This window comes from Arachis ipaensis, chromosome B04 (assembly GCF_000816755.2).
Source record: "Arachis ipaensis cultivar K30076 chromosome B04, Araip1.1, whole genome shotgun sequence".
NCBI classification, from domain to species: Eukaryota; Viridiplantae; Streptophyta; class Magnoliopsida; order Fabales; family Fabaceae; genus Arachis; species Arachis ipaensis.
In genome coordinates this window covers 125,352,666-125,367,600 of record NC_029788.2, presented here as the reverse complement: position 1 = coordinate 125,367,600, position 14,935 = coordinate 125,352,666, and the positions used below count along the sequence as shown (strand labels likewise).

Sequence of the window (14,935 nt, the reverse complement as noted above, 5' to 3'; positions counted from 1 at the left end):
TTTCCCTAATTTTTCTTTCGGCATTTCCTTTTCCCCCTTTCTTACTTCTTCCTTCAAACTCATTCAATAGAGTTTGATGAGAGGCTATTTCGCAAGATTCTTTCTCGGTAAATAAAACTGTTCTGATCAACGAGTTGGAAGGAAGAAGATCTGATTCCTTATTACCCTGTGATTCATTGATTTCTCAAAATGGCGAATATGGTAAACAGATCCTCGAGTGGTGATTTTGACAACCAGAGCAATGCCAATCTCCTCCATCTACTCACAAATCTTCAATCTCAAATTTTGAAGAACACCACAAGTCTGATTCAATATCAATCAAACCCATATTTTCTTCCCCTAGAGAAAATCTAGGTAGTAGAGGTCTTGGAGTTACATTGGCATGCTCTCATTGTGACAAGAAAGGTCACACAGAAGATGTGTGCTATAAGAAATATGGGTATTCCTCCCATTTCTATAAACGGCAGCAACATAACACCACCATCAATCACATGATCACTGAGAGGCATGATGATATACTCAGTGAGTCCCAGCTCAATTGTCTTTAATAGAACACTGGAATATCAAGATTTGGGTTCACTCCAGAGCAACAGATTTTCCTTGTTAGAGTTTATCAAAGACAAAAGTGTGCAGCAACAACCTCATAATGCAAATCAAATTTTGACTAATTCCATTTAGACCTTCACTCCAGGTAAAACCATTGCATTACATTTTAATGCGAGAATTATTTGTATTATCACTCTAAAATCTGCACTATAGGTCATTGACTCCGGTGCAACAGATCATGTGACTTTTGACTTAAAAAATTTTGCAAGCTTTCTAAATATTGCTCCAATCAATGTGATATTGCCAAATGGGACCAAAACTGTTAGCACCATCATTGACACAATCACATTCTCTAAACAAATTTTTCTCAAAAATGTTTTATACATTCCTTATTTTGATTTTAAATTGTTCTCTGTGTCAAAATTAATCTCAAACTTATATTTCAACTGTTAATCAATGATAAGTGTTGTGAGATACAAGATCGATCCACATCAAAGATGATTGGCATTGCTGAGTGTATAAAAGGGTTATATACAATGAGTAGAGGATCAGAATTCTCTCAACTTTCCCCTCTTTCAACAAAGCAAGCTTCATTGACGGCAACTGCAACTACTACTCATCCCACAACACCTTCACACAGTGAGCACAACAACATTTGGCATCTTAGATTAGGACACATACCCCTGTATAAATTGATTTTACTGAAGAAGTATTATCCTTTTATAGATTGTATTGCTTCAAAATTTTCTTGTGACTCATGTCATTTTGCAAAACAAAAGAAATTATCTTTTGATCTTAGTACCACTGAAATAAAAGACTGTTTTGACTTAGTTCATATGGATATCTGGAATCCTATTTCTGTCCCTTCCAATGAAGGACATAGGTATTTTTTTTTACTGTGGTGGATGGCAAAGGCAGATTCACTTGGATTTTTTTTATGAAAACCAAATCTGAGGCATCACAATTGATTATTAATTTTGTGAATTTTGTTAGAGTACAATTTGAAAAACAAGTTAAGTGTATAAGGACTGACAATGGGCTAGAATTCACTTTAAAATCTTTTTTTTGCATCAACTGGCATTTTACACCAAACCTCTTGTGTAGAAACACCAAAGTAAAATGGGATTGTCGAGTGAAAACATCAGTACATTTTAGGTGTTGCTAGAGCACTGTTATTTCAATAAGGAATTCCACATTGTTTTTGGCAATACGCAGTTGCTCACACTATTCATCTAATTAATAGGCCGCTCAACACTAAACTGGATAATACTAGTCCTTATAAACTTTTGTATGGTAATTTACCTGACTTTCACATTTAAGAGTGCTTGGTTCTCTTGCATATGCCTCCACATTAACAAATTCAAGAACAAAATTAGACTCAACAGCCAGAAAAATAGCTTTTCTCAGTTTTAAATTAGGAACAAAGGGTTTTTGACTTATTGATTTAAAATCAAAGAAAATTTTTATATCTAGAAATGTAACTTTCTATGAAACTCATTTTTCATTTTCACATTTCATTAGCACTGACATTCATGCGGTACCCACTCGTACTCCATAATGCGTTGATCTTTTTCAATATGATACACCATCCACACATCATTTGCAATCATCCACACCTACCACACTCACAGATTCAAATGAACATTTATCAAGTTCCATACACTCACCAATTTTCTCACACATCATTTCACCCATTACCACACCACACACGAACAATGCACCTGCATCACAAAACTACGACATCACATATGACTGCATCACTAGAAAATCTGAAAGAGTCAAGAAACTGTCTGCTTATTTGAAGGACTATCATTGTATGATAACCCATGCAACTCACTCTAGCAACTTTTCCAACTCTAACTCTTTATATCCTATCTCACAACACTTGTCATATGATAAACTAACCCCAAAATATAAGTCACTTTTTCTAACCATCACCTCAAATCCAGAACCTAGCACTTATGAAGAAGCGGCTGCACATGAATATTGGAGAAATGCAATAAAAGATAAACTGACAGCTCTAGATCAGAACAGAACTTGGTGTTTCACTGAACTCCCAAAAGGCAAGAAGGCTATGGGTTGCAAATGGGTTTTTTGGGTAAAATTCAATCCCGATGGCACCATAGAGAGGCACAAAGCGAGGCTAGTTGCAAAAGGATTCACTCAAATGTAAGGAGTAGATTATGGTGATTCTTTTAGTCCAGTTGTCAAAATGACTATCCTACAAGTAATGTTAGCATTAGCAGTGGCAAAGAAATGACATTTAAAACAGCTGGACATTAATACTGCCTTCTTTCATGGAGATTTGGACAAGGAAGTTTATATGAAAATATCACCCGATCTGGCTGTATCACAATCAGATTTGGTTTGTAAATTGCAAAAGTCTCTATATGGGTTTAAGCAAGCAAGCAAGCGATGGAACATTAAGCTCACTCAGACTCTTGTGGATGATGGTTATAAGCAATTTTTTTTTATCATTCACTCTTCATCAAGAAACAATCCAAAAGCTTCACTGTCATTCTAGTATATGTTGATGACTTGGTTTTAATTGGGAATGACACTGGCAAAATCAATACCATCAAGCAAATTTTGGATGACAAATTCAAAATAAAGGATCTTGGTGATTCTTGGAAATAGAAGTAGCACGCTCTAACTCTGGAATTCACATTTATCAGCGGAAGTACGTCATGGACAAAAGATTTTCTTTGCTAACAATAAAAAATATTACAATAGATCTTTAGTAATATTTAAAATGCAAAAAAATATTAAATTAAAATATTTTTCTTCAATTACATATTCTACACCACTTTACAAATTAAATTCAGGATATTTAAACATTAAAATTGGTCCAATAAGTCAATTTTCCTATTTCTTCAATATACTTACATGATTAAATACAAAATTATGTATAATATGTCTATATGGATAATCTAATTATGTATGGAGCTATCATTTAGGACCTGGGGATGAACTGTTGAAGCAGATAAACCAGTAAATTTTTGTTGGAGAAATAGAAACATATCCTGCATGCACCCCTCTATCATAGCTATAATCTACTCTTGGTCTATAAGGTTGTCCTTTTGAATAAGAAACAAGTCCATGGAAAGCACAATGATCAATGTAATTTGTCTTAAGAAATCCCATCCATTTTTGCTATTGGTGATCGAATTCCATCACAACTTATCAAAATCTAATTATTCATGAGATTAATTTGTCAGAGAGAATCATAATTCACCATCATATTTCAATCACATAACTAATTGCTCATTTTGTTGTTATTGCTACTTTTTGTTGCATTCTTGGATCAATATATATGGATAGCTAAGACGAATTGAGCTGAGCTAATTAAACCAGAATATGCACTACTAACCTTTGCAAAAAGCTTAGACCCATATGCAAGTTCCAACAAAGTTTTTCCATTTGGATTTGATTCGATCATTGCTAGCTTTGAAGAAAACTGAATCACATCCTAAGGGAGCTGACCAACTAAAGTTTCCAAAAGTACTCGCCTTTCCACAGCTCGCACCTCTTGGCTGCAGCATACCCCTTCTTTAACCATTTGAAAAATACAAAAACTTATATTATAAACTAAGCCACCAAAAGGTAAATTAAGAAAGTTTGGAATTTTTGAATCCAGCCTGTGTACTTTTGATCCTCTTATTTGAAAGTGAAGGAGTACAGTTCTCTGCCATCTTCGAACTTCACCACCATTTTGTACAGCTGATAATAATTTTTAGTGTTAAAATCGACAAGTACCAAGAAAGAACTGATACAAGTTCGAGAAACCATCTAGGGGATTAGGACTATGATCATGTGAGAGAGAAAAACTTACTTAAGCCTTCATAAGGTGTTAATGGCTTGTAGTTAAAGTTGAAAACATGTGTCACAGTTATCAAAATTAAGATGTTGAACAATAAGGTTCCATTATGAATAGTTCATTCTGTAATTGAAATTTGTGACTGTGATCTTGATCCTCCAGTACTCTTTGTATTGGAGCTTGATGTGCGAGTGAACTCGAATCAGACACATATGGCTTGTACACTGAACTAGAGGTGGATTCAAAGTTCTGCTTGGTGGTGAAACGATGAAGCTAAATGCAGATACTTTGGACTGCGAAAACAAATCGTAAAGGATACATCAGAAGAAGAAAGTCTAAAGATTTTCATTTCTTTCAAACCAATAAAGGTAAGTAAGAACTTACTCTACACAGCTTCCAGGTTCTATTTTGTTTTGACAACCACAGGTATAAATTGGGCAATTGACTATTTTTAAATCAAAATATTTTTAACTTAAAAATATCAGTTCATCTGATAATAAAGCACTCCATTACAAAAAGAATATAATAAGTTGTGTTAAAAAATTGTTATAGAATTCTCATAATTCAACAAAATAATTATTAATAAAAGGGATTGACTGCATGAAATCACCTAGAAGGAAGAAAATCATAGAGTTGACATATCTCTATGACTAAAATCAAGATTATCTTGAGACTCTTCTCCCATTGGTTGATTATCTAAGATGCATGTACAATTGTTGTTCCAGGTATATCATCCCAAATCCAATTAACATCATCTTCAATACTTGTAGATTGATAAAGCATAGAACTTGTTATTTGAGGACCATTTTTGAACTTTTTCATGTCATCATTATCTAAGTCATCTATATATCAAAGAAATCTCTTGGAATGGTGTTGGTAACAACATGTCAAGTATCGCTTGGATCTTCTGTGTAATAAATTCATCTCACTTGAGTTGCAAACACGAATGGATCATTTTCATAAATTGGCTTTCTAAAATTGATAACTATTATTAGTTGAGCTTGAACTGGTTCACATTACCCTTTAGTTCTCAACTTTCAAGTAAGAGGATCAAAGGTACCGAGGCTTAGTTTAGTTAGTAGGTTCAACTTAAATTTATACTATAAAATTTTCTATTTACATAACACACACAATAAAATAAAAATCTTGCGATGAGATAAAGAAATGGTTATTATATTTATCGACAAACAATGTAGAGATTACTGTTCGATAGCTCACTAACTAGTGTAAATTTTCCCTAACAAGTATGTAATAAAGGCATTTAGTAATGGTTCTAACTTTTAAATGCAACAAATAGCAAAAACAAATAAACTTATATTATATTTGCATGAGGATAAGGAAAGGGTTACTAACACCAATTCTCAACCTCTTCTATACTAACAAGTAACAATACAATTTACAGATCAAGATTTTCTCTATCATTGTTTGATTAACAATTCAAGGCTTCTTAGCAGTAAAATCAAAGTAATGTTAAACAATGTGCAATACAATGAACAATGACTTCTTAGTGTTTTTATCATAAAATTAGAAGCTCTTTTCTACTAGCAATAACAGAATAACTCAATCAGGCGTAAATCATAACTGCAAATCATTCTTTTTCTAATAAGTTAATTTGGTAAAAATGTACAATTGATTGAATTTTTGCATAAGTACAGAAGCAACAAGACTAAAAATCTCTTTAAGGATCTTTGCATTAAGGTATTAAAAATAATGAATAATTGATGAATCAAATAATTCTATTAAAACAGTAATAATATTGTTACCAAATTTTGCTAATCAACCTACTCTATATTTGTAGAACAAGACAAATCTGCTGCTATAACTGAACCAAATCCAATTATACACAAAATTGACAAAAATTTCAGCCTGTAGCTCCCGGTACACGCAATAGTCGTAACATGTCACATTATATCCAAATGATACTTCTTTGTTCTAGTTACTAACTACTAACACTTTACTTTCTAGTGCAAAAAATTGCTACAATAACTAAATGAATTTGGTAAATGAAGCGAGAAAAGAAAAAGGAGTACCTTAGCATCTAGAGATGCAATTCTAGAATCATCAGTGTCTTGTTCCAGACTTCGGGGTTTGAATTGAGCAGATCTTAACATTAAGAATTCAATCAATTCATGACCAACAGATCTTAACAAATATATACAAAATGCTTAAGAAGAATGCAAGAATAATAATGAAGCAGTGAAAATTAGAGAAGAAAGAACACGAAAGGAGATTTTTCTTCTCCTTATCCGTCAGACTCACCTCAAAACAGAGAGTAACAAACCCTAGATATGATCGAGAGAGAAAAATAGAGTTTGTTGAAACAAGAGAGAGATTCAAAGGGCGGAGTGGGAGCAAGATTGAAGGCATGATCGAGATCGAGATCAATAATGCTAGTGAAATTAAGAGCGAGAGTGCAAAGGAGAGCAAGATTTGGAGTGAGATCACGCTGATAGCTTTGGCGCATTGATTCTCTGTGCTAGCAGGTTTCCCGATCTTTTTTCTATCTCAGCCATTAGGTTAGGTCTCCAATTTTAATTTTCAAAGAAGGGGATGTTCATTTATTTTCATATCAATAGGAATAGGTAACACTTTTTAAGTTTTTTTTTTTAAAATTACATGTATTTACTAACATTTCATTATAAATGTTACTTTATATATAATTTTATAATAATTACTAACACTTTAGTAAATGTTAAGAGATAAATATTACTAAATGTTTAAAATATAGTAGTGGTTTATGTATGTTCTAATGGATTTTTCACAAAAGACAATTAGCGGGACTGAATTCAAATCGAACTAATTAAATTGGTTTTGAAACTAATGAATAATTGAATAGAATCGCAACCGAACCGACAACACTCTCCATTAATTGGTTCGAATAATGAATAGGAGTGTGGAACTCGAACCAATCCGTAAATCCAAATTTTTTATTAATTAAATTAAAAGATATATAAATTCAATATATATATAAATTTTTTAGTGAGATCATTAACCTAATCCAAAAATTATTGCAGCCTCCCTATCCAAATCTATCGTATTTTATAACTTTTAGTGAGATCATTAACCTAATCCAAAAATTATTGCAGCCTCCCTATCTAAACCTAACATTTTTTTCTCCTCAAAGAAATCCTAGCAGAGCTTTTTTACCGTTACTCATCCTAGCAAATCGGCGAGGGCTTCTTCACGGTGGCGGCAGAAGGTTGACGGCAATCTGCAGAGCACCAGCAACACCGTCGTCTGTCGGTGTTGTCTTTTCTCCAATAGCGTCGTCTTTGCCAGCAACATCGTCTACTCGTCAACAACATTGTCTCCTCTGTCTATGGCGATCGTCTTCTCCAGTCAGGTAAGGATTTAATTTTTTTGTTCAATTTTTACTATTTATTTTATTTTTTGTTGAAATTTTAAATTTTTAGTTCTTGTTGAAAATCATGTTTGTCACAATTTCTGAGCTTTTGTAAAATATATAAAAAATTAAAAATTCTGAGTGGTTGATGATTTTGGTATGTGTTTTGCAACTTCAAAAATAGGAAAATTAACCCTATATGTTATGTGTTTACTATTTTTAAAATAAAATTTTTGTTTTTTTAATTGTTTTTTTGAATTTTTGTTTTATTGGTACTTAATTATTTAAATCGAACCAATTCATTTTTAATCGATTTAATTTAGTTCGAATACATATACAAAAAAATGTAAAATCGAACCAATCTAAACTAATTACAATTCAATTGGTTTGATTCTCATTTCGTCCCAAATTTAAACCAATTCGACTTTTGAATATTCCTATAAATGGTTAAAGCTTTCCTATAATAATTGTAAAGTATTTTGTTTTTTTTTTTTTTAGGAATTTAATTTTAATGTAATTTAATATATATAACTAAATTATTATCTAATAATTTTTAATTATTAATTTTATACAAAAAATAAATAATGTACGTGAACTTTCACCTTTTTTTATTGATATTAGGTTTATAACAATATATTTCTTATGTTTCTAAAATAATATAATCTCTGAGCGGTATATCATCAGCAAAACTAGAAATAAATAGTATTTTGCTGTGCCAGTAAAAACCCTCAATATAATATGATTTATATTTATATCTTTACAATTTCGCTATATTTACACTTTTTATAATAAATATTATTTCGATACCAATAATTTTTTAACAACTAAATACACATTTTTTTGTTTTGTGAATTAAAAAATAATTTAAATACACAATAAAAAAATTATTAACAACCTTAATTTTTTATGAATATTAAAATTATTTGGTGTATGAATAGTATTTTTTTTATATTTTTATATGATAAAGTCCTCTTAATATTATCCTGTAGTTAAAAAAAAAAACTTATAAAATTTATAAAAAATATATATGTCATTGTGGTTACAAAAAATATTTCATACTTAAAACGAATTGAAATAATCCTCACTTGTTTAAAAGATGATAAATATCTTCCATATCCAACTACCCTCTCCAATAACAACTTTAATTTCACAAATATTTTTCTTGCACAATAATCATGTAATTTATTTGTAATTTTTTTATAATAGATTATTATTTTTATTTTTGTTATAATTCAAATAAGCATATTAGCATATCCATGATTGGTAGCAGAGAAGTCATATTGCATTCAAAACACACTTTTATCAATAGAACATCAAACTAAAACTGATTTCATAGGTGAATTCTATTTAATCCTTTTTATTTTAAAAGGTAAGTTATTTTTTTGTTATATATTACAGTATTATTGATTAGAATATGTTAATTTATTATAATTAAATTATCCTAATGCCTAGTACGTATAAGCACCATGCCACCATCCACATAGAGATTTTGAATTCACCTAAAGACATTTGGTTGGTTTTTGACTAGTACCCTCTTGGTTTCCTAGCATTGTTGTTATAAAAATCATTAAAAAAATTTTATTTTATATTTTTTTCTCAAACTACATATTTATTAATTATTTTCATCCAAATAAATTCAAAAAGTAAAATGAATAGATAAAAAAAATTCAAAATACATAAAAAAATTATTCTCATAACGCTATCGGTTGATAATTCTATCTTACTTTCTTTGTATTTAAAAAATTATTTTTCATACAAGAACATCTTTGTATAGAGATAAAGATAATTTGAAAATAAAAGGGTTAAATTCGGAGTTGTTGACAATAAGAGAAAAAATTGGGAGATAAAGAACTATGCAATCTACAGGCAATTTGAAATTTAAATTCAATTGAATGAAATTAAGGAGATTTATTTTATAAAATGTGTTATTATCTCAAAAATTTTTTAACGTGCTTATATATATCTCAATTTATTTATTCAATAAATTCATTCAACATAGCTCTAATTGAACTATAATTGAAAACAAACTTTATTGTAATGGAAGATCCATTTCCATTTTGAAGTAACTCATACATACATGTTATACACAATCATAAGAAGCAAAAAAAAGCCTATGATACACTTGCGTTACATGAACCCCCATTATTAGATCACAATAATTCATAAGAAAGGGGATGCGATTAATCATTAATCACACGAGTGGAGATTCCAATAACTCTTCATTGAGTTGTCCAAGTCTGATCATGGGAAAGTGGTCATCAGAGAAAGGTGATTTTCCCATCATGAGTTCTTTAGACACTTGATGCATGCTTGGCCGAAATTGTGGACTTTGGCTCAAACACTCAAGCGCCCACTTTGTGATCAACATGATTTCCCCAACAACTGACTTCTCAGGATGAGGAGGCCTTTGATCAATTACATCAACCAATAGCAAATTGTATGTTATTGATGCTGTTGATGGCGACAACAATGAATTTATCATATCTGCCGGATGCTTTCCCATAAGGATTTCGAAACAAAGCACTCCAAAGCTATATACATCACATTTTTCGGTCACTTCCATAGTTTGAACAAGCTCTGCATACAAATTATAATTTTGAAGTTATTCATAAAGCAACATATATATGATTCTTGATTAAGTATAAAAGCAAGGGAAAAAGGACTTACCTGGAGCACCATAGCCATAGGTGACTATTGCATGTGTTGTCCAATTTGAACCAGGCTGTAGAAACTTAGCTGTCCCAAAATCAGAGACATGAGCTTCATAGTCTGAATCCAAAAGAATATTCTTGCTTGATATGTCACGATGAACTATAGGGGGATTGCAACCATGATGCATATATGACAGAGCATTAGCAACTCCTTTAACCACATTCACCCGCCTTTCCCAGTCAAATGCAGTTGCTAGCTTTTCATCACCTAGTACATGATTCAAACTGCCACCCTCCAGGTACTTGTATACCAAAAAGAAGAATCGTGAATGCTGGCAAAAACCATACAGCTTTATGATGTTTCGGTGCCTGATTTCTGTCAATGCTTGGATCTCATTTTCAAATGCCTTCCAATTCAACTTATCCTCCGCATCTGATTCCATGTGAAGTTTTTTCACAGCAACAACCATACTTGGCAACTCAGCCTTGTAAACGGATCCTTGCCCTCCGATTCCAATGAGATATTTGTCATCAAAATTATTGGTAGCTTTAATGATGGTTTCAAATGACATTTTTCCATCATGACTCCATATGGAAAATTGTTCTTCTGGTTGCATTTCTTTGGCCGGGGCTTCTTTCTTTCTTGCTTTTCTACAAAGAATATATACTGAAACACCAATCACACAAAGTGCTAGTGCTAATACTCCAAAGATAAGAAGCAGAACCAATGACATGACCTTGTGACTTTTACCGCTAGGACTGCCTGGGCATGGCACCAAGCCAGTGACATTTCCACACAAGCCTTTGTTATTTTTCAATGATTCAATTGAAGCATGAAGAAAGGCTCTGTTATTTGGAAGAGGCCCATCTAACTGGTTGTATGATATGTTGACAAAAGTTAAGCTTGACATGCCATTAAAACTAGATGGAATTGTGCCAGAAAGATTGTTGCGAGAGAGACTCAACCACTGCAAGTTCTTCAATTCTCCAAGCACTCTTGGTATTGTACCATTCAACAAATTCCCACTAAGATCAAGAGAATTGAGAGTTTCCAATGACTTGAAGTCAGAGGGGATACTTCCTTCTAATTTGTTGTTGCTCAAGTTCAATTCCAACAAGTTAGATAACTGAACAACTTGTCTCGGTATGTTGCCACTCAACTCATTTCCTGCTAGGTTCAAGTGACTGAGACCTTGCAACAATCCTATTTCGGGTGGAATATTTCCAGAAAGATGATTGTTGTCGATCCTGAGTTCAAACAAGTTTGTCATATTCCCCAGTTCTTTTGGAATATTTCCGGTCAATTGGTTTGAAAAAAGATGAAGCCTGCCCAGCTTGGTAGCCTCAGTAATTTGTGGCGATATACCACCGGAAATATTATTTTTGGCAATGATCAAGACTTCAAGACTATTGCACTTGCCCCAGTTTGATGAAATTTGGCCATGAAATTTGTTGTTACTTAGATCAATGTAATTCAAATTTGGATAAACACCAAAGTCTTGTGATATGTCTCCTTCCAAATGGTTATCCTGTAAAGTTATGTAGACAATACTAGAGCAGTTCTTCAAGCTGCTTGGTACTGGACCAGTGAAACGGTTGTTTTGAGCAATGAAGGATGCTAGTGAACCACCTAAGCAGATTTGAGGCGGCAAGTGGCCAATGAGATAATTATCGTCTACAAAAAAGCCATTCATGTTGGTAAGGTTATTAACGGCTTGCGGAATGTTGCCCCTGAGCATGTTGGATGACAATTGTAACATGGAGAGCCGTTTCAAGTTTCCAATTGTGTCAGGAATAGTTCCTGAGAGAAGGTTTCCTTGGAGACTTAAGGTTTCCAAGTTGATCAAATTACCAACAGAGGCAGGAATGTGTCCTTCAAAATTGTTGAAGTCGAGAGTAATCTCAACAAGATTTGTCATGTTTCCAATTGTGGAAGGAATGAATCCAGAAAGTTGATTCATCTCCACATTAAAGGACGCCAAATTGGCCAAGTTTCCTACTGAGGTAGGGATAGTTCCAGAAAAGTTATTGGAATTAAGCCACAACAAGGTGAGGTTAGACATGTTCCATAGGAAGGGTGGGATTGGACCAGAGAGGGTGTTGTTAGATAGTAAAAGTTGATTTAACTTGCTCATATTAGCAATTGTAGAAGGGATATTGCCAGTGAGATTGTTTCCTATGAAATCAAGATACTCTAGATTTGACAACATTCCGATTTCATGGGGAATGGAACCTCGAATGTTACTAGACTCAATAGAAAAAAAGGCAAGGTTGTTCAGTTTGCCAATTGTAGGAGGAATGGGGCAGGAGAGATTGTTGCCTCCCAAATCTAGATACGATAAGTTTGTCAAATTTGCAATGGAAGAAGGGATGGGTCCTGTTAGATAATTACAGAAGGAAAGATCAAGCCAGCGTATGCTTCTCAGTGTCCACATCTCTTGAGGGATGGAACCATCAAAAGGATTCAAAGAAAAGTTCAAACGATTGATTTTGGACATGTTACCAATTTGTGGGGGAATGGTTCCATGAAAGAAGTTGTTGTAGATGTTAAAGGTGAGGAGGTTGGGGAGTGAGGAAAAGTCTAGAGCGTGGAGTGTACCTTTGAGAAGATAATTTTCAAGATTGATGGCGGTTATGGAATTGGATCTATCACATTGAATTCCTGTCCATCTGCATGGGGTTGTCCCGTTCTTCCAAGATGATAAGGCAACTTGGCTTTGGTTCTCCAGGCTGGCCTTCCACTTTAAGAGTGCATTTGCTTCACTCTTTTCACTTGCAACCCAAGAGAGTTTTACAATAAGGACACAAAGGAATATGAAGACAGGTTGTTGGGACATAGGTGGCATGGTTCAAGTATGGATATGCAAGACGATGTTTTATAATTTTATTAGTAAACGGATGTATATATAATTATGGTGTTTGTGGTGATGAAAGAAGTCGCATCTACATGAGTGCACATATATAGGACAGGACACATACAGCCGCGTGGCGATCATGGTTGACATGAGTAGAATTTCAAAGTCTTGCACAAAACCAATAACCATATGTTCCATGTATGCACTTACCTTTCTCTTCCTAAGGATACTTTCTTCCAAAGTCACAATTTATTAGGTCTTAGGTCTTCGGTCTTCGGTCTTCCTAACAAATATATCATAACAAAAAGTTTTGTGTATATATTTAATATTCTTTTTAGAGGCCACTCAGATAAAGACGTCTAAAACGTCTTTTTTTAAAGATGTTTTCATGTTGTGTTTTAATTGGTTTCTGTATAATTTATTCGGTGTTCCTCATCACATATTATTACAATGGCTAAGTGGCAAGTAGAGGTTGCTTTTGTTCCAGGGTTTTTGGTTCGAGACCTTGTGGAGACATTTTAAAATTTTTTTCAAGCAAACCAGTTTGGTTAGACCGGTTTGCACCGGTTTTTATCGGTTCACACCGATTTTATTCCTTAAACGGTCCAAAGAGTAAACTTAGTCCAGTTCCGATTCTAGTATGGTTCACTAATTTTTCGGTTGAACCGGCCAATCCAGTTCGATTTTTACAACTATAGATTGAGATACGAACATAATTTCAAAAACCAATAAGTATTATAAGATGATCAAATTGGATCGAATCAGATCCACACTCTAATCAGATAGAAGTAAATATGTTTTAAAAAGTAAGCAAAAAAATTATTGACTTTTTTTATAAAAATAAAAATTTTTAATATTTTTTATTTTATGGATATATTTGATATCTGATCCAAACATAAAAAGTGCAAATATCGAATTTGATCTAATGAGTTTAGTGCGGATTGGATCGAAATTTCAGCCATATCCCATCTGTAAACACCCCTAGCAATAATAACTAAAAAATTATAATGATTATATTTTTAACTAAGAGAAAGTGCAAAAAAAAAAAAAAGTACTAAATACAAGAACATTTAATCAAATATTAAAAGAAAATTTTACTTTAAAACAGTTAGACTTTTTTTGCTCATATATATATATATATATATAATGTTCCTAACCTTGTTATCGATTTTTGTAGTGTTAGCCCTCATATTATCAATTTGATTCATATATAATTCGGATGATAAATTATTTGGTGACGTACTTCCTTTTCTACTGTGATATACTTGTTTTTATTATTATTATTATTATTATTATTATTATTATGTACATTAAAAAATAACAGGCCAAATTATTGCCATAACATAATAGAAGTATGGAAGTTTATCATTCTTCTCTAATGGAGAAAACAAAATTCTTTTTAATAGTTTATTTAACGTTTAGTAGAATAAAAATAAATTTTATTAGAATAAATTTTAGTACGAGTTTAATATTTTTATTCATCATAAAATATTTATAGAATTACTCGTAGATAAATTTTAGAAAAAAGAAAAAAAATCATGATTTTTAATTTTATTTTAAATAAACTTTATTTTTAATTTTAAAATAAATTTTAATTTTATTTTTTAATAATATTAATTTTTTATCGAATATATTTATTTAATTATTTTTTAATCATATATAATTAAAAATAAACGGTGTTTTCATGGTTTAAAATAATTATATATGATTAAAATAATTTTCA

The 14,935-nt window shown here is 32.1% G+C and overlaps 1 protein-coding gene across 1 annotated transcript; it reads right to left on the bottom strand.

Annotated features, from left to right (window-relative positions):
• On the bottom strand, positions 9,880-13,328 carry LOC107635250 (MDIS1-interacting receptor like kinase 2-like). Its single transcript, XM_016338658.2, has 2 exons — positions 10,374-13,328; positions 9,880-10,283 (listed from the first exon to the last, which is right to left on the bottom strand). Exons 1-2 carry the CDS (start codon positions 13,201-13,203, stop codon positions 9,898-9,900), a joined length of 3,216 nt encoding a protein of 1,071 aa, XP_016194144.1. The 5' UTR covers positions 13,204-13,328; the 3' UTR covers positions 9,880-9,897.